Source organism: Brienomyrus brachyistius, chromosome 22, assembly GCF_023856365.1.
Source record: "Brienomyrus brachyistius isolate T26 chromosome 22, BBRACH_0.4, whole genome shotgun sequence".
In the NCBI taxonomy this organism is placed as follows: Eukaryota; Metazoa; Chordata; class Actinopteri; order Osteoglossiformes; family Mormyridae; genus Brienomyrus; species Brienomyrus brachyistius.
Window position 1 is genome coordinate 5248064 of NC_064554.1, and position 26877 is coordinate 5274940.

The 26877-nt window shown below is 50.5% G+C and overlaps 1 protein-coding gene across 1 annotated transcript; it reads right to left on the reverse strand.

The window, feature by feature from the left end:
- Positions 1–42: 42 nt before the first annotated feature.
- On the reverse strand, positions 43–25511 carry grid2ipa (glutamate receptor, ionotropic, delta 2 (Grid2) interacting protein, a). The gene is given in 24 exon segments (XM_048991872.1): positions 43–1637; positions 1724–1888; positions 2264–2382; positions 2830–2959; positions 3181–3267; positions 3379–3534; positions 3650–3846; positions 3929–4018; positions 5091–5178; positions 5271–6047; positions 6049–6303; positions 6480–6796; positions 6996–7149; positions 7242–7342; positions 7887–8057; positions 8187–8344; positions 8429–8725; positions 9126–9195; positions 9908–9993; positions 11285–11572; positions 22226–22380; positions 22579–22917; positions 23240–23493; positions 24992–25511. Coding segments are annotated over 24 exon segments (4614 nt in total). The 5' UTR covers positions 25080–25511; the 3' UTR covers positions 43–1565.
- Positions 25512–26877: the final 1366 nt, after the last annotated feature.

A 26877-nucleotide genomic window follows, 5' to 3' on the forward strand; every position in this document is an offset into this window, starting at 1 on the left:
GCTCGCCAGACCACGCTGCAAGAAGATGCCGACACTCACATCTGCGCTGCACACCTACTTTTATTTACCGACCCCAGCATTTAAACATATATGTACAGTTTTTAAATTAAAGAGAGAAAAACAAACATTTTATTCTAGGCCACATGAGATTAGGGATGGTGTATTCCCAGGAATGGGAGGCGGTCATCACCGACACGGATGGATGGAGTGATCAGAGAATCCAAATGCCTTCTTCATATGCAAACAGATAATTATATGAACGCATTTAGCATTGAGATAAACAGGCCATTCCTCAGACAAATAGTAGCCTAAAAACAATAGCATTATTATAATAGCTAAGCACCCTAAAAAGCCACTTCTTACACATGCATGTACGTCCGCGTCCCGAAGGATTTACCACAACCACTAAAACAGGGCGGAATCGGCAAGCAGAAGCGTCATCTTGCTGCCGAGAGAGAGACGGAACATGCTCTGTGTCCAGGAGTCATCCGTGCGTCTCGGCGCCTGTAAGCGGCAGTTTGGGACATTGCCGTTTCCGCATCAGAGTCAGAAGAGAGTCCCGGATCTACTGATAACGATGACCGAGCGGGGAACTGGTCGCTCTTGGCAGGTTAAGCTAACCGGCTGTGTGTAACTGGAGGACAAACTTACTTAAGGTTTAACGTAACAAAGAAAACTAACCCGTTTACAAAGTAGCATATTTATATTACAACCAGGATAGTAAAGATGAACTGTTAGTGTGTAAATCCCAGGCACACGCTGGCTGCAGAGGGGTATCACGGGGCCCGGGGGTGTAGCACAGGTAAGGAGTACACCCTGACGGCCACACCGTGTCCTCGGTGGTCAGACACTATCAGTGTGACGTGTGACATGGGGCCCAAGAACAGGCAGTTCCCAGGTACAGCATTACAGTGAAGTGCCGCCCGGCTGCGCCTACGGGACACTGGTGCACTGTTAAGGATAGACGGGGACTCGTGCGAGGCAGAGCAGGGCCACGCTAATTTTGGGGAGCTCACCGTCTCGACCCAGGGAGGGTCCCAAAGCGAGACAACAGGTCTTAGAAACCGCCTGAAGAGACGCCCTCCCCCTCCCCCATCCCGTCTTGTGAGCCCAACCAGCTCATGCTGTCCTAATGGCACCCTGTCATGGCAACTAAAACTGCATAATTATATTAAAATTTACAGGCATTATCTACATTTATATTTACATTTACACTCAATGGTACCAAGTCATCTGCAGCACGGTTTAAAAAAAAGAAAAGCAGAACCTGTGCGACAGTGATTCAGAACGTTAACAAATAATATTGAAAACTGGAATCATATTAGAGTAAAAAAGTCTTCTGTTACTGTTCAGGGCCCACAGGAAGATTAATCATCCAGTCACTGTTGTATAATGTTCTGATGACGTTTTTAAAATGGTCTTTCCAGTACATACAGAATACTTCATCTGAAGTCATGTGCAGGGTCTGAGGCCAGCCGTGTCCCTCTCCCCTGCACAGAGCGGCACCCTGTGGCGAGTCTGTCCGTCCGCCTGATGTCGCCTCCTGCTGGTGGCCCGGGTCGTCCTCACCAGGCCTGTGGCGAGGCCACTCGTGGGCTCCGCGCGTTCTCCATGCCTTGGATGTCGGCGAGGGCCCTCTGGAGAGGTAGATGTCGAGGACTGAGTCCGTCAGCAAATGGCAGCGTGCCCCCTAGCCGCGAGCGGATCGCCATGCGAGACTCACCTCGAACTTGGACATGAATTCGGAGAAGATGGCGAAGAAGGCCTCGGTCGTGGTGGCCTTACTGTCCTCCCCGAAGAAGGAGGTCACCTTGCTGAACTCCAGCATGGCTCTCTGCTGCAGCGACTCCAGCGACTGCACTGCTGGGTGACTGTTCTCCAGGAAGCTCTGCAGCAGCGGGGGTCAAGGAGCACAGCACCACGTCCATCTGTGCCTGCCTGTGTGCGTCTGTGCCCATCTGTGTGTCTGTGCCTGCCTGTGTGCGTGTGTGCCCATCTGTGTGTCTGTGCCTGCCTGTGTGTGTCTGTGCCCATCTGTGTGTCTGTGCCTGCCTGTGTGCGTGTGCGCCCATCTGTATGTCTGTGCCTGCCTGTGTGCGTGTGTGCCCATCTGTCTGTCTGTGCCTGCCTGTGTGCGTGTGTGCTCATCTGTCTGTCTGTGCCTGCCTGTGTGCATCTGTGTTTCTCTGCGTGTGCCTGTGTTTCTGTGTGTTTCTGCATGTGTGTGCTCACACTAGGCCACTCCACTGCCTTTAAGGAATACACTCATGATGGCCGCGAATCGGTCATCCGACGTGATGGGCATTTTCTGGCAGGCAGTCCGGATGTCCTGGACGGTGGTGTGAAGATCGTTAAGGTCCGCAGTGATTGTTCTCTGATTAACTGTGTATGAGAGAGCGAGAGAACTGCGGTGAGCCCACGCTGTTAATCATTACACCAGAGAAAATGCCGGAATGTGAGAAGGCTGACGGCCAGAGCGTGTTTAGCTGAGCTGCATTTTCACACACCTCCCTCAACACTAATGTGCTTGGTACCATCGAGCTCATGCCTGATGGGTACAGACCTGGATGTTACCCTCTCTCTCTCTCTCTCTCTCAACCCGTCTCTATTTGTCAGCCTGTCTGTCTCTCTGTCTGCCTGTCTATTTGTCTCACTCTGTGAATTTGTCTCTCTCTTTCAGTCAGCCTGTCTCTCTCTCTCTCAGTCAGCCTGTCTCTCTCTCTCTCTCTCTCTCTCTCAGTCAGCCATTCCAGGCCTCCTGTTTTTCAGAGCATTGTAATTCACCAGCTGCAGCACTACATTCCCAGGTGAGTCCTAGGGCTCGCTCACCTTTGGCAGCGAGGGACACGGTGGGAAGGTCCTTGGCAAAGCCCAGTAGTTCCGGAAAGTGCTGGCTTAACGATTTGGCGAGGACATGCAGGAAGGTCCACTTGCCGTCCACCGTCTTCGTGGTGCTGAGCTGCAAGGTTGTGATACAGTCATCACGTGGCTTCACCTGGTCCCGCGAGGAGCTGAGAAACCCCACAATGCCCCGGGACCAGCCCAGACTAAGCAGACTTAGTGATGTTCTCAGTGACAGTGTAGGTCTGTTTTTATATTATTATATCTGTGTGATTATGGACGTGTTTCACTGCAGGCTAACCCACACTGACAGTGTCTCCCCAGGCCGGAAGGTTGTACCTCAGTAAGAAAGTTGATCTTAAATCCAGTGGGTTTGCTGGTCTTGGGTTGCCCATTGTTCAGGTAGTTCCCCATAGCCAGGACAAACTACAAAGAAAGAGTCTGGATCACAGCTGAGGTCTGAGCCGGCTTGTGTCAAAAACACACGTCAGAAATGAAGCATGCAAGGGGACACGAAGACCATGGGCCTGCACATACCTCTAGGATCTTGGCTAGCTTCTTGCTGCTCCTGAGCTCCAGGGAGGCCTTGTAGATGCACTCATAGCCGATCTTCATCTCCTCGGTTTTCTCCTGGAGGGTGGTCTTGAAGAGGAGACTCCGCAGTCGGGTCTTGTAGTCAGGGACGGAGAGCATCTGGGAGCAACACAAGATGCTTAGACGCATGAGAGTGTCATCATATCATTGGATGACATTGTTCTGGTCTGGCGGGGGTGTCCTCGTGGTACAGGGCCCCCACACACGCACGCACCTCCAGCACAAACTGGTCGGGCTCGCTGAGCTTGGCCGGGTCGTTCCGGTACCGCTCATACTGCTGGGCCTCGTCGTCGTCCGGAGCGTACAGCAGCAGCTGCTTGATGTGTGCAGGCTCCAGGCGCTCTGTGGCCATGGTCATCAGCACGTGCCGCAGCTCAGCAGGGGACAGCTTCAGGTGGGCGATCAGGATGGCTGGGGGCACACGGCGACCACGTGACGGTCAGCTCCCATCTGACAGCCCCTCCCACCGCCCCGGGGCGACCGGCACACTCACAGGCATTGTAGGCCTTTTTGTGTGACAGGATCTCGATCACTTCCCTCTTCCTGAATGATTCAGACTGCAGGATCGGTTCTAGAAGAGAGACTGACACATTTCGCAAGCATGAGGTGGCGTTCTGCCCAAGCAGGTATGGGGAACCGGGCTCTGAGTGTGTGTATGGGGGGGTGCAATGCAGTACAGGTAGCAGGCCTTTCTGGCAGGGGGCAGGTGATGAGGGGAAATATGAGAGAGAGAAAGATAGAGAGAGAGACAGACAGATAGACAGACAGACAGAGACAAAGTTACAGGGTTAGACAGAAAGACAGGGTGACAGGGATAGAAAGAGACAGACAGGCAAAGTGATGGGGATAGAGAGAGAGACAGACAGGCAGAGTGATGGGGATAGAGGGGATAGAGAGAGAGACAGACAGGTAGAGTGATGGGGATAGAGGGGATAGAGAGAGAGACAGACAGGCAGAGTGATGGGGATAGAGGGGATAGAGAGAGAGACAGACAGGTAGAGTGATGGGGATAGAGGGGATAGAGAGAGAGACAGACAGGCAGAGTGATGGGGATAGAGGGGATAGAGAGAGAGACAGACAGGTAGAGTGATGGGGATAGAGGGGATAGAGAGAGAGACAGACAGGCAGAGTGATGGGGATAGAGGGGATAGAGAGAGAGACAGACAGGTAGAGTGATGGAGAGAGAAACGGACAAAGTGACAGACACAGAGGCAGACAGACGGAGACGAGTGACGGAGACAGAGAGAGACACGTATACACAGAAATGGAGGAGAGGTAGAGTGATGGAGGAGCAAGAGACAGGCAGAGGCACACAGGAAGATAAGCAGAGCAAAGGTTAAGCAAGGACAGAGGGAGGAAGGGAAGGTTGGCGTTTATTTGAATGGCTTTGTAACTGATGAAAAGTGAGCCCACAAAAGTGTAAACAAATCATTAAGGCTGTTAAATAAGGATCTCTGAGGCGCATCATAACGAGAACCTACAGCAACCTGGTGAGGTGCTGCAGGTTTAAGTAAAATGATTCTGAAAGGCAAACACAGTGTTGAGTAAAGCTGAACTGTTAAGTTGCATTTACATGACATATCACTCGACGACACTCTTATCCTCTGTGTGGTTTATGGCTCTTTATGATGCGGGAAAAGCCCCTTCGTACTTACTAGGGTTCTTCTGGGTCCCAAAGTGCAGCTCCAAATCGAGGTATTTCACCATGTCACTCAGCTTGTCAAAGTCAGAGTCGGCGCCGAGCTGCAACACAGAGCAGATGTGGCACCTCCTGCTGACTGGACAGATTTAATGCTGACAGGACGTCACGTCACGTCACGTCACGTCACACCCACCTGACCCCAGATGGTGCCCTCCGAGTTCTCCACCTGCTCCCATCGGAGGCGCTTCACGTTCATCTGGCTGGAGTCTATACGCTGGGGCGTGGACGGGGGCAGAGGGGGAGGCTCACACGGCGGGGGCAGAGGGGGAGGGGGCGGGGGCACTGTGTGTGATTGGCCTGAATGGTGTGATGGGACAGGGCTATGCCGAGGAGGCTGGGCCTGGTGGGCGGGATGCTGCTGTGATTGGTAGGGAGCCTTAGGTGGAGGTGATGGGTAGGTTAGCTGAGAGGACTGGGCCTGGTGGGCGAGATGTTGCTGCGACTGGTAGGGAGGCCTAGGAGGAGGTGATTGGAAGGATAGGGGATGGGGTGGTGCCTGGTGGGCAGAATGCTGATGCGATTGGTACACAGGCTTAGGGGGCGGTGACTGGTACATCAGATTAGGAGACTGGCGGATGGAATGCTCCACTGATTGGTAGGTAGGTTGCGGGCCGTGCGACTGCGATTGGTAGATGGGCTGAGGGGGTTGGGCCTGGTGGACTATATGCTGCTGCGGCTGGAAGGAGGACAGGATGGGCTGCGGGGACGAATGTGGCAGCGAGTGGGGCTGCGACCGGATCTGCACCTGCTGCAGCAGGAGAGTGGTCTCCGGGGACAGGATGAGAGGCAGCGACTGGTGGCTGGGGTGCATATGCTGGGCCTGCAGCTCCTCTCGTGTGGGCAGCACCTTGTGCAGCGACTGGCGGTTGGGCAGGATGCCGCGCGGCGGGGGAGGCGGAGGGGGGTACTGCATGGTGCCGGAAGGGCGACGGTCCCCGAGGAGCATGCTCCGGGGAGAGCTCGTCCGGCAGGGGCGGGTCGTTGAACTGCATGGGCGGGGGTGGCGGCGGACTCTGGGGAGGGGGAGGAATCTGCTCGGAGCTGGAGGAGTAGGTGAGCGAACTAGCGTCGTCGCTGCTGCTGTGCAGATCGCTGGGGCTGCTCGCATCTTGCGGCAGGAAGCCACCGTCCTCCTCCTCCTCCTGGAAGCCCAACTGCATGGATGCCTGCAGGGAATGTCGTGTCCAGAGCTTACAGGCTGCGATTCGCATCACGTGCGCAGACGGAGCGGCACTATGGAGCGTTAACTACACCGACGAGAGCAGCCACCGGCTGCAGGGATGAGCCAGTGAGCGTCTTCCTTTCCGTATTGCATGACTAATGTGTAGCCGGGGTGACCAACCTCCTCGTAGTCGTTGTCCGGAGTGAGGAAGTCGTCCACCACGGTGACACGGTGGCCGAGCTGCTCGTTCACCGCATCCAGGAACTTGTCAGTGTCCTGTGTGTGGGGCGGGGGTGAGAAGGTGAAGAGGTTCCCACGGTGGGTCAGGGGGGTGGGGGGGTAGTCGACAGGCGGTGGTGACGGCAAGGGACTGTCCAGGCTCATGTACGGATTGGATTCGGCGCCAGCCTGGCCGGGCACGCTCGCAGGGTAGCATGGGCATGCAGCACTGGGCAGCGGCTCCCTCCAGGACAAGGAGGGGGCTGATTTTCGACTGCCTGCAGAACACGTGCACAAAATCACAGAATATGAAGCTAAATGAGAGACTGAGAAATCACAGAATGCAGAGCTGAAGAGAAATTCTGACTGCCACAAAATACCCTGTTGTACAGTAAAACTATGGCATTTGAAAAAAGTTCTTTCCTCCACTCGGTCCCATGACAGAGCTGAACACCTGGGCCAAATAGACATACTGACCTCCTCCATGCATGGAGGGGGAGTGGGCGTGGCCAATGGCATCGGGCTCCACCACGGGCTCTGGGAGGGGCGAGGAGCGACTCTTCAGGGACCTGGAGGCCTTCCCGCCTGAGTACACGTTCCCGACCTCCAGCTCAGTGTAGACGGTGGACAGCTGCAGATGGATGACACGGATCATCAGAGCAGTCCTAGCTGCCTTGGGAGCTCAGTCAGCACTGTGATTGGATGGAGGCTGTTTATACCCACATTGTTCAGATTGGGAGTCTCAGGAAGGGACGTCCCGTCTCCAGATTGGCGCTCCCCAGGGGCGAGCCGCATACCCACCTCGATGGGTTCGTTATGGGTCCCTGAGGACAGAGGGCGACAGAGTGAGGTAAATGCTCCTTCCAGGCCCTGCATATGCTCTGCATGCCTCTGAGGTGAGGAGGATAACAACCTCAGGGACTTTCCTGGAGACCTCTTTCCAGAGGTTCCTTCACAAAAGGCAGCACACCATCTCTACATGTAAACCTCCCCCCCCCACCCCATCTTTTTAATTTTGATCTCTTAGTAAAAACAAGATTACTGTAACAGAATAAACCAGTGAGATAAAGAAGTGCACTCCAGTTAAGGGGATATAACAGCTATCAACCACTCAAATGCACAAGAACCCATTATTAAAGAAGCAGACCAAATGTTGTTTGGTTAAAAGTGTGAAATATTAAATATAAAGGCAAGCAGTGACAGTCCTCCCAGGGGGGGGCGACATGAAGTTGAACAGTGTAGCCTGGGCTTGGGCTAGGAGTGGGTGGAGTCAAAACATAATGGGGGTGGGGTTCACGCATGTGGTGGGCGGAGTCTAGAAATACTCAGGTTGGGTTTATACACGCTAGGGGCGGAGCTTGGACATACTGGGGGCGGAGCTGAGACATGCTGCAGGCAGACCCATGCCCAGGTTGGTGCCTATGATGCAGTCGTCAGAGCTGCGGCCTCGGACGCTGCTCCGGTACGCCGTGCCGGTCACACGCATGGAGCTGCTACGCCGGTGTGTCTCAGGCGCAGGTTCAGGCTCGGCGGGGGCAGCTGCGGCGGGGAGAGACATGCATACGCAGGAAATCATGGCACGCAGAAGAGCGGATATTAAGAGGAGACAGGACAACAGATGCGGTAAGGATTCCACGCACGTGGGTTCGCGCGGACGGGGAAACGCACCGGCCGGCGACGTACGGAAGCCCAGGAAACGCGCCATCTTCTGCTGACACTGCTCCTGCTCTTCGTAGGTCAGCAGCTGGTAGATGAACTGCCAGAGGACCTGCTTGGCAGGTGTGTCCAGTACGGGAAAGACGTCCACGATGAGTGTATCCACGTTTCTGTGCCGCGCGTGGAGAGGGAGGTGAGACAGTGGGCCGTTCAGAGCCGCACGTCGCAGAAGGAAACAGGAACGTCATACACACCTCTGCTGGAAGAAGAGCTCCAGAGCTTTGCAGATGGTGAAGCGCTCCTGGTGCGTGAGAAGGTGCTCCAGCTGCTGGCCGAAGGTGCGGCCGTGGACACGGATGCTGGGTGGCAGGATCTCTGTGACCCAGTGCAGTGACCGGAGTTCAGGAGAGCGAGACCCTGGGGAGCCAGGCACCCCCAGCTCGGGCTCCAGGGGTGCCAGGGGGGGGCCTGATGGCCCATCTTCCACCACCAGGGTGGGCATGGCCCCACTACCCTGTAGCATGGAGACCACCTTCTCATGGGAGCAGCACCTGGAAGATGTGGGGGAGGGGCTTATTACTGTTATGAATGAGTAATGGGGTGTATTAGAGAATAGGTGGGGAAGGGGCGGGGCCTAGGCAAATATAGCTGAAGGGCGGCAGTGGGGTCCAATCACCTTCAGGGAAGGAGTGGGGGGGACCTGGACAGGGTGTTCAGCAGGACCGGACACTATTAAATGTATCTATTTTCATATACCCAGCACTGCATAAAACTAAACACACTAGGGGGAGTGTGCTATTTCTGTCCCTGACTGCAGTAGATGGAACCTCATTTGAAGATGTGTTGTGAATTTGTGCTCATGTGTGATGTTTACGAGAGATATAAACCACAGATTACTGTCAGCAGAGAGTCCCCCCCCCCCCCCCCCCCCACCCCCCCCAGTGCACACACCTCATGTCCAGTCCGTTGAGAAACAGGATACGATCCCCGGGTTTGAGGCCTGCCTTCTCCGCGGGGCTCCCTGCGGGGATGACAGGATGAGGTGGGGGGGCACCATCTGAGCATGTTGCCATCCCTAATAGACTGAACTCCCCCTGCCCCACCCCCCAAATCATTCTGCACCTTCAGGCGGTAAACCGGCCTGACCTGTGTGCCTCATCTGGGGCTCCCCCTGACTAATACATGGTCATGTATCAGCTTCCAGCCACGTCATCCCAGCTCCCCCCCCCCACCCCCGCTGCACACCTGTGGTCCCCCTCCCTCACTGGGATGATTCAGCGAGGGCCCTCTGCCACCCACCATCCCTGAAATAGCTTCTGCCTTCATTCACACAGAGCCACAAAACAGCTCAGTTGTTGATACACAAATATCACAGTGTTGATAGATTTAAAGCACCGGAACTAATTAAGGCCCTCTAACGAGCAAGACGCTTCAACGATGACAGTTCGGAATAATATGTTTAGTCGACGGTTAAGTATTTAGTACAAAAAGTAACGCCTGCATCAGTGCTCACGCTCTATCTGAGATGGTCGGGCTCTTTCACTGCCTTCACCAAGCTACACACATGCTGGGAGTGTAGGACTCACATCAAACAGGTGCTCCGCACATCATGCTGCAGAGGGTGTCTGCTGAGGCCTCAGTGACAATCACAAGTGCACATTCCCTGACGGCGACCTATCAGCAGACGCATGCGATGCTGTCAAGGAAGCCTGGAGGGCGGGACACGGTCGTACCTGGGATGACGGAGTCGATCCAGACAGGAGCGTGGCCCCGGAGCGTGAACCCAAAGCTCTTGTTCCCCTTGTAGACTCGCACGGTCCTGGAGCACACGAATGGAGTTCACATCAGGCCCACCCGGTCCAGTTACCCATGATGTCTCAGAAGACCCGAGTTTGCTGCAGGATGTCAGCTTGGAAGGCTAAAGGCCACCCCACCAGCTTATCAAGCTACACATATTCTCAAATACACTGGAGTCTCATAGGTGGAGGTGCCTAATGGGTGGTACACCCCAGGACCCCTGGAAACCGTGTGGCCTAACTTACTCCACCCAAATGTGCTTTCTAGGCTTCAGGGCTCAAACGAAGCCCGCCCGATGAGGGCAATCAGTAATCAGCCAATGAGGTGGGCGGTAATCAGCACGGAAAACGTGTCTGAGGACCCACCCATCACCCGCCATCCCCCACCCACCAGCATCTGCTTGGTTTCCACAGCAACCCCTGGCCGAAGTTACGCAAGTGCTGAAGGAAGTAAAGTTCACGTGTGGTCCTGATTGGGCAGCTCTGGCACCCGCCAAATGGCAGTTTAAGTGCAGGGCGCTGCCCAAACTATGGAGACACTCAGGGGTCTTGTAAGCTGGGCTGTGAGGAACAGACATGGCTGTTAGGTTTGTGTGGAGGGAGCCTGTTTTCTCTGTAAGCCAGCCACAGGCAGGTACCGCCTCCTACTGGAGAACATCAGTAGTGGTGGGGTCTGAAGTGTGGACCACGCACGATCTTAGACTCACAGCGTCTCTGAAAGGGCAAGATGCAGGCGGTGGAGCTGTGAACGCTCCGGTACGTTTCTCACCCTCCAACGCTCACAGGAGGGCCGGAGAAACAAAGCACTGCACGTTGGCCTCCCACGTGGTGACAGCTCCCCGCAAACATGGAGGCGGTAACCGCAGACTGGGAGGCTGTGCGGGAAAAGCCTCGCTGGGACACTCACCCTCCCCAGCAGGTGTCAGCGTGAGCCAGGCTCTAGGCAGCTTTATACAGCTCCTTCGCCCTCCACAGCAACACATGGTGCAATTTCTGAAACTCCCAGTCCGAAACACAGCACATCCTGTCCCATAGTTATGTCATAGTCTGCTCCATTATACCTATGGCACACAAGTGCTCCTATCAAACCCATGTAGGGTGAGCTTTAACACTCCCATTTCAAGTTCCAGATCGACATCCATCTAGATATCCAGTCATCATCGACCTTTGACCTCCACAAACATCTGAGGACTGAATCCCCCATTACTTGCTATGGAAATTTGACCAATCCTGCAACCTGTTAAATTTGTCCTATAATTCCTATTTGCTTCTACCTTTAATGGTACCCAACCACGTTAGGAGGTAGACACTCACCTGTAGCCGATGGTGGAGCTGCTGTGACCCACCACCAGCGAGGTGGTCTTCCTGAGGCCGCGGGCGGGTGGCGGAGGGCCGGGGATGTCCTCCGTGGCCACAGAGGTACGGGGAACGGAGCTGGCACGCGTGGACACCAGCAGCCGCTCAGGGTGGTCCTCACTGCGGCTGCGGCGGAGCCGGTTCTGACCCGGGCTGCTGAGGCTCCGTCCCCGGCGGACCCGCTGCAGGAGGCCCTGGGACACCATCTCGTCGAAACGTTCCCGGTGTTTCTTGGGGATGAAGATCCTGGCAAACATGGTAGAGCAAAAGGGAGGGAAGGGGGTCGCATCAGGTGCCAGCCCTACCGACCACGGCCGGCCCGACGTCCCAACCAACGGGCACCTGGCCACATGCTGAGCCGGGCAGTGCCAGGCTCCTCCAGCGAGAAAAGGAGTAGCCCAAATAGAAGCTGACTGAGTTGAAGTAGGTCAGCGCTTCCGAAACCTCACTAAACACCCCCACAAGAGAGAGGAAGTTCAGGCACAGTCAGTCTGCAATGGCACCAGAATCGCAGCCGGCTGGTGCGCTTAAGAAAGCCACCAGAAATGAGAGTAGCACTGACTTATTCTCCCCACAGGCCAGAATAACAGAGAGTATCTCCAAAAGTGAGGAGGGAGTCGGCACTCGCTGCCTCCAGATGCTTAGTGTAATCCTGGGATGCTGCTGGGAGAGTGAAGCTAGAGAGGAGCCTGGGTAGCTGTCCCGTCTCTCCGTCAGAACCCGTGGAGGCTGCTCCAGCTGATGTCCGCTCTCCAAGCGGGAGAGCGCTCGGCTCCAGTCTTTCTCCTCCCTCTCTTTTGCTCTCTCTCGCTCACTTGCTCGCCCTCTCACTGTGCCTGCAGTGAATTGGCTCTTTGCTAGCGTCCGCTATACGGAGACATTAATGTGGGCAGCCAGCCTATCGCACACGCACAGCCAGTGCTGGCATCTCCCAGCCAGAAAGAATCCCTCATTCCACTGCTTTCGTAACAAACTGTCATTCTCCCATGAAAAAATTGTTCTGCGGCTCCTTCCACAGGGCTCACACGCACCCTCCTGGTGCTTCACCCAGAGTGACTCGGCCTCACGCTAGATTGCAGATCTACTGTTCTGACCGCAATGGTGGAGTGTGTGCAGTTCAAACAGTGGCAGGGACCAACACACTCCCAGGGCCGCTGAAGCAGCCAGTCCAATAAACTCAGACAGCACTCCCACAAACTGTAACAAAGTGCTTCAATAGAGGCAGCTTGGGCCAGGAGTGAGTTCAAACCATTTAAAGACCAGAGGGAGAGCAGCAAGAGAGAAGAGCAACAAGTAAGTGGGCCTCAGATCCAGAACAGGACAAAGCTCTGACTTCACAAATTTAAGAATCAGCAAACCGAGACGATCAGCTTTAACCCCCTGGGGTCAACGGCATCATCGGCGATACCACAAATCTTTCTCGTGTATTTCAGTTCATAATTCGCTGAAATCTTATTATAGAAATATGAAAAAAAACACTGACTAAATCCATACTCTGTTTTCATTTCAAAGCGTCCATTGTCTGAAGCATTAGTTTTTTAAATTAGGTTAAATCGGCAAAAAAGTAAACCATGTCACCTTACTTAGTTTTACCTGCATCGGGGGCGTGTAGTGCCGCCCTCACCTGAAGGTCCCTATTTGCATTATAAATAGCCGCATTTCCACGTATTCAAATCGCATTCGCATGGTAATTTGATGAACGACGCAACGGTGAAACGCGATCCAGATACATCCCCATCAGCGCCATAAAAGGGAAGGGGGTGGAGGGGGGTGTGGCCAGGTGTGAATGGCTCATTCATACACATGAAAGTTGCTCCATATTCAATGAAAGTAGCCCAGAAATAGTGACGCGAGGTTTTTCTTATTTATTTATCCAACTGAATGTTGCAACTACACCATTTAGTCATCTTCATGTAGCCAATACTTTGGTGATCAGATATCTGGGATCAAAACAAACTGCCACCATTGCTTACTATGTACTTCTATAATGTTTCTGCAAGTGTTCCAAACTGCATTTTGCAATGTCTATACTTTGATCTCAAATTACAAACTTCACATAAATCTGACATGTTTACATATACACTTTTGTAAATATGTCCCAGTCAGTGAAAGTGTGCTCCCAACCCGATGGACCCCAGAGGGTTGAACCTCACTCCATCATGATGGCTACAAGAAGCCACCTTCTGCAGCACATGCTGGAATGTTTCGTGCCTTAAATTAAGAGCGGACACTCCGCGTGACCCTAAATACAGTGCGGAAGCTAACAAGAAAGCTTCATCGCTGGTGGATCCTGTACCCCGTCCATCCAGCCCGGTCCAAATGCCTGACACATGCGTCTGTAACACTGCGCCCATCTCCCCAGTGCCCGTGTGTTCCATATTTACATCTCTAATCATGCCAGTGTGTGCAAAATAATGAATAAACAAACACAGCAATGACAGATGATTCAGTGATACAGGCCAAGCTGGAGTCCCCCCCCCCCAAATAATTACATCATAGCTGGGCAAGCAAAAGATCTCTGGGAACACCAGAAGTGATCGCAGAGACCTTTAAACCCCGGGAAAATGTAATTTAGACATGAGACAACAGTGATCTCACAGGAACTGAGATTTAAGTGCTAATCCTGTCTCATATGAAGACCGGCGCCAAGCCACTTCTTGGAGATACCCTTTGACACACAACTTGAGGGCTTAAGGGCTGCTAGGGTGGGGCCCTGGGGGCCCAGTTTCTATGGCTTTCATGCCATGGGGTATTTCACCCTGGGAGAGGGGGGGGCAATTTCCACTGCAGCATTATGACCGAGGTTGAAAGAATCTAAGTGATGAAAAAGCGAGGGCACCCCTTCTCGGGCAGCCAGAGGCCAACTCCCAGCCTCCCACCTTCCGCAGGGAGATCCGATCCGCATGGCAGTATCTATGACAACCATGCCCACAATGACAAAGCTAAAAGGGCGGGGGAAGCGCTGCTCTTGCCTGATATAACAATCCCAAATGGTTCCACTGTCAATCATACTGTTTGGGCTAAACAGCTTGTGACAGCATGTGACATGGCATGTCAGACAGGAAGGCCTTGGCTCAGAAGCCCATAGTAAGTAAGTGGTCCAAATTGGATGAATGACTGGAGGGAGAGAGGACTGAAGAACTTCACCCTCTACTAGTCATCTACGTTTAAATGGAGCTTGGAGTTAGAGAGCTAGGAATGGCACAGCTGAAAGGGGCTCCAATTGCTATGGTTTCTATGGAAACAGAATAAAACCCTCTTGTGGGAGAAGAGTTGATGGTTTTAATGGGATTCTTGGATACACAGTACGTCACTGTGTCAGGGTCCATCATTATCTGGACCTCAGAGGTCCTAGTGGTTGTAAGTTTAGCAGGGGGACAGACTGTTTCTGAATACATGCGTACTAATGGGAAGCTTACAGCAAGCACAAGGTCTGACAGCTCCTCCCTCTCTGGTCTGTGGATACCCACTCAGTTCCTCCCTCTCTGGTCTGTGGATACCCACTCAGTTCCTCCTTCTCTGGTCTGTAAATACCCACTCAGTTCCTCCCTTTCTGGTCTGTAAATACCCACTCAGTTCCTCCCTCTCTGGTCTGTAAATACCCACCCAGTTCCTCCTTCTCTGGTCTGTAAATACCCACTCAGTTCCTCCTTCTCTGGTCGGTGGATACCCACTCAGTTCCTCCCTCTCTGGTCTGTAAATACCCACTCAGTTCCTCCCTATCTGGTCTGTAAATACCCACTCAGTTCCTCCTTCTCTGGTCTGTAAATACCCACTTAGTTCCTCCCTATCTGGTCTGTAAATACCCACTCAGTTCCTCCCTATCTGGTCTGTAAATACCCACTCAGTTCCTTCCTCTCTGGTCTGTGGATACCCACTCAGTTCCTTCCTCTCTGGTCTGGCGATACCCACTCAGTTCCTCTGTCTCTGGTTTGTTGATACCCACAGGGTTCCTCCCTCTTTCATCTGTATATACAAACTTGGCTCTTACATCTCTGGTGGTCTGTAGATAGGTACACAGTTCCGCCTACTGGTTTAAGAGTACGTCCTTCTCCCTGTTCTGAAAACCAGGCCAGCAGCCCTAATACTTCTTGAGACTCAGTGTAGTTCTTCAAGGTCAGCCTGCGTGAAACTGGAACAGTACCGTGGCCCTCTGTACAGGAGCAGCCTTTTCTGGGACAGTGTTGGCCCTAAAGAGTCAGACAGTGTAGGAGAGAATGATAATCCACCAGTAAGCAAAACCACAAATGGGACACATAGCGGCACCCAACTTCACCCCGAGAAGGTGACCGAGCAACTGAGGCCAGCACCAGGTGACCAGGCAGTAAAAGCCTGTCCTCTGTAATGCCACTTTTCACAGGCAGAAACTCACACACATGAGGTCGAGATACGAACCACAGTATGAGCTGTGAGGAAACGAGTCAGACCAGAAATGACAGATATTATTCCTTTAAATAACCAAATCAGTTCCACCAAGTGCCTTGACATCGCTGACGGGAAGTGGCGTACTTCTTAATTAAAACTTTTCAAACGGGTTTAAAACCTTTTAGACCATGACTTAGCTGTCAGACTAGTCACTTTATGAAACGGTGGCTGATTTGATGCTATAGGGCAGCTTTCTGTGGTGCTAATTATCTCCAGTACATCAGATCTTCCAAACAGGTCCCACCATCTTCCTCTGTTCATTGGAGTCATGCTGTCAGACATGAGGCCTGTAAACGTGACTCAGGCACAGCACAGGCAGCTATATTCAGTATCAACTCTTTCTACTCTAAACGTGCTAAATATTACTCATTGCTCTCTATGTAGATGTCTGAAAATGCCACTGGTATGCATTTTAAATAAACTGCTTGTTAAAGTATCCCCATGCAGTCGTATTCATTCACATTATTTTACCTTCATGGCTGAAAGATGACTACATACTCGCCTGAAATAATCAATGCCCACATCCCACTAACCCTAAGATTGACGTTACCATAGAGCCAGGCTCCCGAATGAGCGCCTGTTATACGTCAGCTGTAGGAGAAACTGACCCCCCGCACCAGTGAATTCATAGCATTTTAGGTGTCAAAACCATCCTCTCTCAAACAGGATAACAACCCTGTCCTAAACTGTAGTTCACTCTAAATGAATCGAGAGACTCTTCAGATGCATCGTGGCTACATTTTAAACATTAACTAAAGAATTCCCCTACATCAATTTTTCACCTCCGCACATTAGCAATGAATTTAATGATGCTTAGTGACAGAAAGCTTCTGCTATGTTAGGTAATTTTGTGAGAATCAGCAAGAGAAGCCAATATAAACAAAAAGTGAGACTTGTTTCATGTGGGGAAACACAAAACTTAACACATCCATGTGTTTAAAACTTATTAAGGTTCTCCGATGCCCTCAATTAGAAGGAGGTCGAGGCTGTTCTATATTTAAACGTGCAGCGGGGACAGCGTATCGAGGACGTGCCGCTTAAAGGGAAGCCTTGATACAACAGGGCCAAACACAGAACTCATACATTTCAGACCCAGTTTGCAAATTCCTGATTTTTGGGACAAACACACCTCCCAGGAAGCCTGAGCTGACCACAGCAAACAAGGAAGATCAGGCGATTGTACTGGAGGCACCTACATTTCGTGACTCTGTATTGGGAGCCTTAGACTGGGACTATATCCCGGTCCCTCATCACATGACACGGGTCTCTAATGCCTTGCTGAGACGTCATTAGGACCTGCTTAGCCAGCCTATAACTTTTTGTCCAGCATCCTAACAGCCCCGGGGGCTGCTCACAGAAACTGGGTCAAATCAAGAACTTCTGCTATTACGCCTGATGGTTTTTAATTGTCATATTAATAAGCGTTCAGAAAACAAAAAGCATTCAGAAAAACAACAGCCCCTGCTGTATGCATGAATGAATCACATGATTATCGTCACATGACTAAGATAAGCAGGATAAAGCCATGGGAAAAGATGACAGCTAATTATTAACTTGCTTACACAATACAGTTAATTAAGCTTGGCCAGATGTTTCCGTTAATTAACAGGTTTCCTACAGCTACATGGTTTCCCTCTGCAGAGCAGGGAACAGGACAGCTGAGATCTCTAAGACACAAAGCGGTGGAGACACATCGATACCTCGTGTCCACATAATGACCTGATGTTTGAGGCATCGCTGGCAAACAAGTGATAGCAGAACAAGATGGCAAAGTGACTTCATGGAAGCGGACAGCGCTTGGGAATCATGTCCACGTACATGAAACAGAGGCGTCTCCCTGAAACCCGTCAGACCCTGTCGGTGACACTTCTCAGCCAAATTCCCTAACCCACTTCTGAGGTACTGCAGCTGTTTGATTGGAAGTTAACTCCCAAGTAGGATAGGAATCCTCCAAGAATTGTCGAACAAAAAAAAAAACTTCTACTTCTTGAGAAGCCATGTTCGGCTTCCAGAACAAGCCATCTTACTGTCACATGACAAATGTTAGAAGCAGAAGAAGAACACGAAAGTTTTTATAAAGTAGGTCACTAAATGGTCATCGTGTATATTCCCTGAACAAGCATTAAATTGCATTTATTTCAGTGCTCTCACGTCGCACTTAAAGAAATTTAGCTTATATATACTTTAAAATTATAATGAAGTATAAACATGTATATCAGAATTGTAAGTTATTAGTGTTGAGGGATCCAAGCCAAAACTACTACTGTACAACACAGCAGCTGGAGACATACATGGAGTTCATCACCTACATCACATACAGAAACAGGCAGCAGATTTGACGGCGGCAAAGACACTTTCGTATTCACTGTACCGAAATCGGCGAGAGAATCCTCTCTCCCAGCCCATCGTGTCTCAGGACCTGAAAGGGAAGGCGTCGAAATGGCAAGGCAAGCGGCACAGCTGGTTTGCTTCTGATGGTTGTCTCTTACATCGTTTCAACAACAAAGATCCAGAAAGGTCCGGAAAAGGTGGTCCATCTCCGGCAGGACAGACAGGCTAAAGAGGACGGCCGTCCTCCTTTTGATCTCATACCACGGCACCTCCGCGCCCTGTTCAGTCAGATAGATCCGTCAGATTGGCTCCTTCCCTCTCTTAAACTCCTGTCTTGATCTTGTAGCTCTGCACCTCCATTGCTCCTTCCTCCTCAGCAAGCTCCCGCTCCAGGGCCGCCTGCGGTCGTAGGTGCTAATGGGAGCCCGTCCCTCCCGGGCTCTCAGGTGTGGTGAGTGCAGGAGAGCAAGAAGAGGAAAAGAAGAGCGAGAGCACCAGCCCCTCCTGGGCATCAGAGGCAGGTCGGCACACGTGAGACAAAGTTCCGGCACCAAAACCGAGCCGGGTCTCTCTCTGGTTCCGCCTTCACGACTGAGCCAAGCCCAGAAACACACAGAGGCTCCCCAACCCAACTGCTCGATCACAGTACTTCTTCACGCACGCCCCCGAGGGAATCTGCTCCAAAGGCACGTCAGCATGGTCTCTGAAAAAACAGCACTCAGGAGAATCGCCTACCGGAGGCGAGTGCTTGCCGCTCATTACAGATAAGAAGGTCATCTACACAGCTTGGGATCGCAGCTCACTGACTGACGATCTTCGCCGATAAACAGAGGAGTGTTCAGAAGTTCTGAAACCCCGTTGAAGAGCAGCCTGTTGGGTAACCGGTCCTGTCCACTTATTGACTCATTCAGCAAGAGTCAAAGTCATAAGTTAAGGGTGACACGGACGCGATTTGGACCTTCAGCGGTCGATGCTTCTCATCAGGTCCCAACAGCAAAGCAGCAAGCCGACCAGATCCTGGAGTTTTACCGTGAATGTGTCTGTTCCCGCTGTTTTTGTGCCAACGTCCTGACATGCTTTTTCCCCGACTCATCAAAGTGGGGACACATTTAAAGCAATTCACACACCGTGCCGGCCCTGTGATGTCAGACACCTAACAGAGAGCCCTCGTTTGGAGAAGTAGGCTGCTTAAATATAGAGGCCCCAACGGGGAGACGGCAGTCAGGTCCCACCAACATCGGAACTGCAAACTGGTCAAGATCCCAGCGGTGAGGAGAGAGCTAAGCTACAGGACACAGGCAGGTAAAGGCACAGAAGATCGAATCACGGACTTCTCTCCGTGATGGCCTTGGGGATTCTCAACTTGAGAAGAATCACTAAGGTTTTGGGAAGGCGACTAACAAACACACACCGTGTTCTTTCAACAGATCCTGCACTTGTCTCCCAGGAAGCCATCACATCATTCAACAAACATTAAAAATGTAGAAAACAACATGGCGTTTTGTACAGCAACACGGACGATCGGCAGACGCTTCACTTATCCAGGAACAGCAGGCTCAGTCTGTATGCGAACCAAATACTTGGGCATTTCACACCAGCACCACAAACAGTTACACCTCAAGAAAAAGTCTGTATCACTTTTCTGTGAGCTGAATGTAATGAATTTCCTCAGGATGTGAAGGACTCCAGGGACCCCTCTGGCCTCCTTCAAGCCACTGGGCTGTAAAGTAGATCATCCTGGATCCAAATGGGACAACCCCAGTCTTAGATCACGGGACAGTTAGTGGTAAATTAGCAAATCCTATGCTCCATGCTCCAAATGATACTTCTGGTCTTCATCAATATTACACCCAACCCCTACACGCTTGTTGGCCTATACACTAAGCCTCACCCAGCACCCAGCAAAGCTTTAGCCCTCCGCTAAGCAGGCCTCGACTCATCCATTTCCAACCATCTTCCTGAACGGAAGCCTGCGATTGCCTCGTGTTTCGTTAAGTGGCTCATTCGGCTCAGACTCTCACTCACCTGGCATCATTCTGCCCCCTTCATGGAGTGAATGACACAGCGCTGGAGTAAAACACACATTCATGTTTCATTCATTGAGGCAGTTTTGTTTTCAATTTGTGGAAAGACCTTCCAGGTTTGCACTGAAACTGAACCAAAGGCAGAAGTCCAGCAGGGGCCCTGCTTCTGTGTTGGTTTCCTCACATGAGCTGGCAGCTCTAAACTGCCTTCGCTGTGTGTGTACACAGAGTTCTGAGGTTGCACAGCCCTAATAGAGGTGGGTAGTTTTATAGCTATTGATCAACTCAGTGACAGGCGAAAGATTGGGTGGATGGATGGAGACACATCTAATAGCTTCATATTTGTATGCAAAACAATATTGATTTCAGACAGAAGATGTCCTTGGAGGCAAGGGCAACTCTCCACCCCGTAGATTATAGTCCCACTCAGAATGAAACAGAGTTTTACTGCTGATATTTGATTCTACGTGGCACTTTTGTTACTTTTCTGGCCTCTCAAGCTCAAAAGCATTTTTCAAATATCCCCAACACAAGAAGAAGACAAACGCCAAAATTTCCCCAGGTAAGAAAAGGCAATCGACTATGCTGTTAGCCGCAATGAAAGTGCGGTAGCCAAAATCCCAAAAATACAATCAAATGAAACAGACCAAACTTCATCTGCACAATGCCGCAGCCAGTGTGAATTGCTTATCGTCGTTACTCAAAAAAACCTCATCACTGAAACATTCCCCTCATGACATCATTGAGACGCCTTCCTCGTGACGTCATTGAAGCAGTAAGACTAGAATAAGAGTTGGTAAGAGCAGGGAGAGAAACCAAAGCCATATTCGTATACAATAATATCCTACTGTAACTATGTCACAATGAAGGATTTTTCTAAATGCAACTATCCCTCTCTTTATTAATTAAATCATACACATTCCCTCAGAAATAGATATGATCCTTAAACCTGTCAAGTCTGTTGGTCCTGGTCACAGTTATGTCTTCACACTCCCTCCCTCCCCTGGCCAAAGCTTAGACACAAATAGGCCCCACATGGAAAAAAAATATATGCATGCCATAGACACACACATATAAATAACACAACAACACCTTATATTCACAACCCTTAATATTGCTTGCATATTCATGTGTTTTTAATTTGCAGAAACATCCTTTGAAAACTTTGCAGTGGAAACTTGCTGAGATGTTCCAAAAGTGTGAAGATGAACCTGCATCACAGGTCTTATCATACCACCACTTTCTCACTACTTTTATCTGGCAGGAAACTCAATCCATTTAAAAATATTCACGGGTTTCGCTGACTGTGACAGAATTGTCAAGAACCTGTCATCGAATATTTGGTACCATGTTTAATTTCTATTTCTGGAAAATAAAATTCTAGGTTTATTTCTGATATCTAATATTGGGAAAACAACATGTCCTCCAAAAGCCTTCTTTTAGCACCTGATAGAAGTGAAGTAAATATTTGTTTCGTTGTCAGTTTTCCTGCTTCTAAGGAGGCCTTTTAGAAATACAAATCAGCTGTCACTTCTAAAAATAATGCAGTTTCTTATGTTGTGTAGAATTTAACTTTCATTGTAATAAAGCTGCAACAAAATAAGTGTGTGTACTGGGAATATTTTAGACAGAATCCAGTGGTCCCATCCAGGAAATGAATAGCTGGTGTTAATCTGCTTGTGTTACGTGACATGTGGTGACGAGGAACACGGTTCATATCTCCAGCAGCAGAGTGTCTGACATGTTGTGTAAACAAACATTCAGCTTTGCTACCAACTGTGCAATTGTGTGACACCCAGTAGGACGACTCTGTGCTGTCAATTACTGCGTGCTTTCCCCCAATGAGAACCAGTAGGGCAGCCAATCAGATATGTGGGTCACCGACCTCATAATCCCACCCATCCTGAACTTCAAAACCCAACTTATCCAATCACCAGCTATTCACCCATTTCTCACTTTTTTTTTTTTATTTCATTGCTCTCTCCTTTTTGTATTTAAAAATGGAACATATCCCTCTCACCCTCTTCAAGAAAACTGAATGGCAAACAGGCAGGTGGTGGGGGGGGGGGGTACAGGTGCATGTTGGTCCCCCGGTTGGCTGGAATGCCGGGTAGGGTACCTGACGCTGTCTATCAGTTGCTGATGCTCTGCGCTGATCAGGATGTCAGGCAGGGCTGCTGCCAGGTTCTCCACATTCCTCTCGGCGGCGTAGTCCTTCAGCACGGCAAACAGATGCTCCTTCACATCCGGGTCATCCTTCAGGACCTCCTCAACCTGAACCGGAACACACACGTGCAGAAGGTGTCACCTACAACTGTACGCACAAGGGATGTCATTAATGACAAACAGCAACAGCAATTAGTTACATGAGTATGAGTAAAAGAAATAGTAGTTATACTAGTATGAGTGCTAAACTGGAAAGCATGCTGCCTGATGTTAACTTCTGCTGTCCACTAGAGGGCACTGACTGACCTTCATGTTGAATTCCAGAGCCTTGTTCTTTCGGTCCTGGCGCACGCTATCGCCGCTCTGCAGGACGCTGGGCTCCTTCAGACTGCTGGTCATGCGCTTTAAGCGGCGGCCCTGCCGCAGGACGCCCAGGCGCAGCGTGCAACCCTGCGACGCTTTAATCATGGCTGCCGCTGTTTCGTGTTGCCTCACAGGGATGCCGTTCACCTCCATCACGTAATCACCTGCCCGCAGCCCACTACGCTCCGCGGGGGAGTTGAACAGGCAGTCCTCCACCACCAGGGGGCAGTCCCCCACGATAGTGAACCCAAATCGACCGTCTGGCCCAGGAGGAATATCCATCTGTGGCAATAAAAATTATTTATAAATTCCACATAAAATCTGAATTTGGGTAAATAGGGAACAGAAGGCATAATTTTCACACATTTTATCCTTCTGGTTTCTTGAATGTCTAACACAGAAATGACTTGTTTTATATACTGACACAGACACTAAACCAGGGTGGAATGGGGGCGTTCTGTTAGGCCACCATGAATGTCTATGTTAGAGCTGAATTTCAACTAGGTAGGGGCAGTATATGGAAGGTGTATCTCCATCTGCAAGCAGCTCTTTTCAGGTCGGCCCCGTACATAAACACAGATACCCTGGCAGCCATCTTGCTCACCTGCTGAATTCGGGACACCACGCCGATGCTAGGGGGGATGTTCTTCTGGGCCTTGGCCAGGGTGACCAGTGCATCCTTCCCCAGTGAGGAGACATTCTGCCCCTCGATCTCCAGTACTTGGTCACCAGGCTGCAGCCCGGCATGGTGGGCACTGCTGCCCTCGTCCACCGACAGGATGTAGCTGGGTCCACTGCCCCCCACCCGAAAGCCAAAGTCTTCCGGCCAACCCTGGTTGGAGGCCGGCATCGTCAGGACTGTGCGGGTGGCAAGAGAGGGAGAGAGAGTGTTAACCGCAGCTCTGATGGCGAAATGCCTCATCCAAGACAGAGCAGCTGTCTTTAGCTCCTGGACAAAACTGCAGACAGTTTACATTCACAGTTATTTGCACTTGTTTATTTAGCAAACCCTTAAAGCGACATGCAAGTGAGGAAAGCTCAGATCGGTGCACTCAGTCAGTGATCCTGTAGCAGGTGGCATTAACCGTCTCACTCAAGGGTACAGCAGTAACAGGGTTACTCTGTCAACTATGGGATTCGAGCCTATAACCACATACCCCTGATTTACATTTTTTTACCTGGTATTCAGTTCACCGTATTAATGGAGTGGACCGCGCAATTAATCCAAAAGTTACTGGAAATGAAGAACAACAACAATGTCAACATGTGTTCTTCTATCCACTTTTGGCTGGGCAGCCCGTAAACTTCACCAGAACAAACATTCGTCCACTTCACGCACTGACTGTTCAGCCTGGTTCCTGCCCCCAGCTGACATCTTAGGACATCGAGCTTGGTTCTGTTATTCTGACTGTATCAAAGCTTCAATCTGCTCACACAGATAAAAGAGCCCGAGGTCTTTAAAAGCACAACACAACTCAGAGCAGCAGGCCGAAGTGTTCACACACAGATGGGGACACGCCCCTCAGCCTCCAGAGCAACCAGTCCGACAGCTCAGCTCCAAGCTGTTCCCACTTCAGGATCGCTGGCCTAATTCTATCCCCGCGGCCTCTTTTAAATCACAGGAGGTTGCTAAGCCAGCACCGACAGAATCCTTGCATTCCAGATGCATCCGATCTCTCCTTCCTCAACTTCCCAGTGCCACATAGTGAGATTCTGTCTGAGTTTTACCCAAGTGCTTTATAACTTGCTTACTGAGCACTTCAGGAGGTACGCCCACCGTATCGGAGTTATTTATACTGGATCTGTGCTGGTTGAAGTTTACTGTTGACATAAAACAGCTCATTTCAAAATGCTCACTATGTTTCGGATTTAAGGTCAAAAGTGACCTAAATGAATAATGGAACAAAAATAATCAAGAGTGATCGTTCTGACTTCGCAAGCAACTCATAGAGACCCCAGCAATAAAAGTGTGTCAGACATACAGTGCTACGCAGATAACAGCAATCCTGGGAGGGAAGGGTTAATACAAGCCAGGAGACTCTCATAAAGTATGAAATTGCCTTTTGGAATCTGCGGATCACACTTTACGAGGAAAAAAAGTGATTACAGGAAATAATTTAATGAACAGTCTGCTGCCTGTCAAACCTAGTGCTAAAGAAAAGGATTTTTTTTAATATAAATGCTCATTGACGTATGCAAATTTAGCGCACTAACGCCAGTCTGGCGAAAACACAAAACAATGTGCTGTCCTGTCTAGAGCAGAAACTCTGGGGCAAAGGAAGAGAGAGGCTGCCTCTCAGTGCGAAAGTGAAATGTTTCATTTCTAATTGGAAATTAAAAGAAAACGCAAACTTACAGAAATCTTTGGAGGCAGAGCGTGATCCTGAGCGGCTCTGTCGCAGGGAGAATCTCCCCTTCCTGCTCCTCAGAAACTTCTTCATCATCTTGACTGGCTGAAGCCAGGGCCCAGGCGCCCGTCTCCGTATCCAGCGAGAATCCCCCTCCCTCCCCGCCAGCGGCACGGCAGAAGCCGGCAGACCACAGCGTCACATCGCTGAGGACGTGCTCGAAGAAGGATCCCGCTCTCGAATCGGAAAAGAGAAGCAGAGAGTGGGGGGCGGCTGAGGCGGCAGAGGAACGTAACAGGGCGCGTTCTACATCTCACCAGAGTTTGTCCAGTTATGTCCTTTTGAGTTCTAATCAGAAAAACTGGGACACACTAGCTGGGATCTTTAATAATTCTTTCACTGGAAAAGGTGCTGTGAAGCCCCAATTTTCTATAAATACCTCCCCCTCTCTCTTGTACACTCTGCCACTTGCTCTCTCCCCCCCCTCGCTCTCTCTTGCTCTCTCACTCATTTTCAGATCATTCTCTCTCTGAGGGACAGAGGCTGACCCAGAAACAGTGTGGCGGACCAAGGAAGGGCGATGGCAGAGTGAAGTGCAACTGGCGAGACAAAATGCATACTGTGAGCACTGTAAAAGGGAGATAAAACAGTGCGAACATTCTGGCCTATATTATAAGAGGCATCTCAAGGTCTCCTTCACAGGAAAATGAGAACAGCGCCCTCTGATGTTGGGGTAGAGGCACTAATCCTCACGGCACAGCCACAAGCTTCACACCAACTCCACAGAATAAAAGGAGACTCTCATACATGTTCCAGGAGCCAGCCTCATAATGGCCCAATGCCCCATGCAAACAGAAATAGAAATTATGTGCTTATGTGATTTAGTCAGATCTCCAGGTGCATTGGAGGTAGTCAAAACAGGCCCCTCCGATTCACTGCTTTACTGACACTTTTTACAATAAGTAACATATAAAACCTTTCATTACTTTGCATATTTTACTCCAGCTGTTCTGATTAAAGGTCATGGCAGGGAGTCTTCTCCCGGGGTCTACGCCACATGTCCTTGTCCAGGTCACTGCGAGCAGAAGTGGGCCGAAGGCAGAGGAAAGGATGGGGCAGCCAACAGCTTGGTGCAGCAGTAACGGCTGCGCTTAACACTGTGCTCCCAAAGAGCACAGAAGCTTCCGGGAACATGGGGCTGCAATGACAGTGGTCAGATCGTTTGTGTTTGAGTGAATCGAGGTGTAACAGCAGCACTGCTGAATACAAAAAAAACAACAGCTCTGACCTTCACCCTCTACATGCTGATCAGAGGTAGGGTGGTGATGAGGACGTACTTCAGGAAAATGATTTGATGTTTAAAATGATGTAAAGACTTCCTATAATTATGTACAAGTATTCCTTTACAATCTTTCATTTTTTTTCCCCTGACCTGGTTTTCGGATTGCAGTGTGTTCATCAGCATCCCGTTTGAAGGCCTTGGCTAGCATACCAGGTCAGGGAACGAAGGATCTGAGGATGTGCGAGTGAGCCATGGATCTGTGAAAGGACCCCTCCCCCCACTACCACCCCCGCTGCTGATCAATCGGCAGCTGTTCTATTATGGGTTCCTTCAATGAGGCTGATGTGGAAATCTTCTTTGGTCAGGATTAGATCGAAAGGTACCCCCATGTTGGTATTTTAAGAATCAGAAGCAGCCAGAATTTGGAGATTTAGGCGCAGCTGCTGAGGTCCTGACTTATATGTGAATTTTATGCTGTTATAAGAAAAAGAATAAAGAACTATTACTATTACACCAGTACTATCTTGGGCAATGTGATCTAATTAAATGGAGACATGGGAACTAGCACAGACATCCAAGGTTTTCATCAATTACATAGAATCTGACACAACA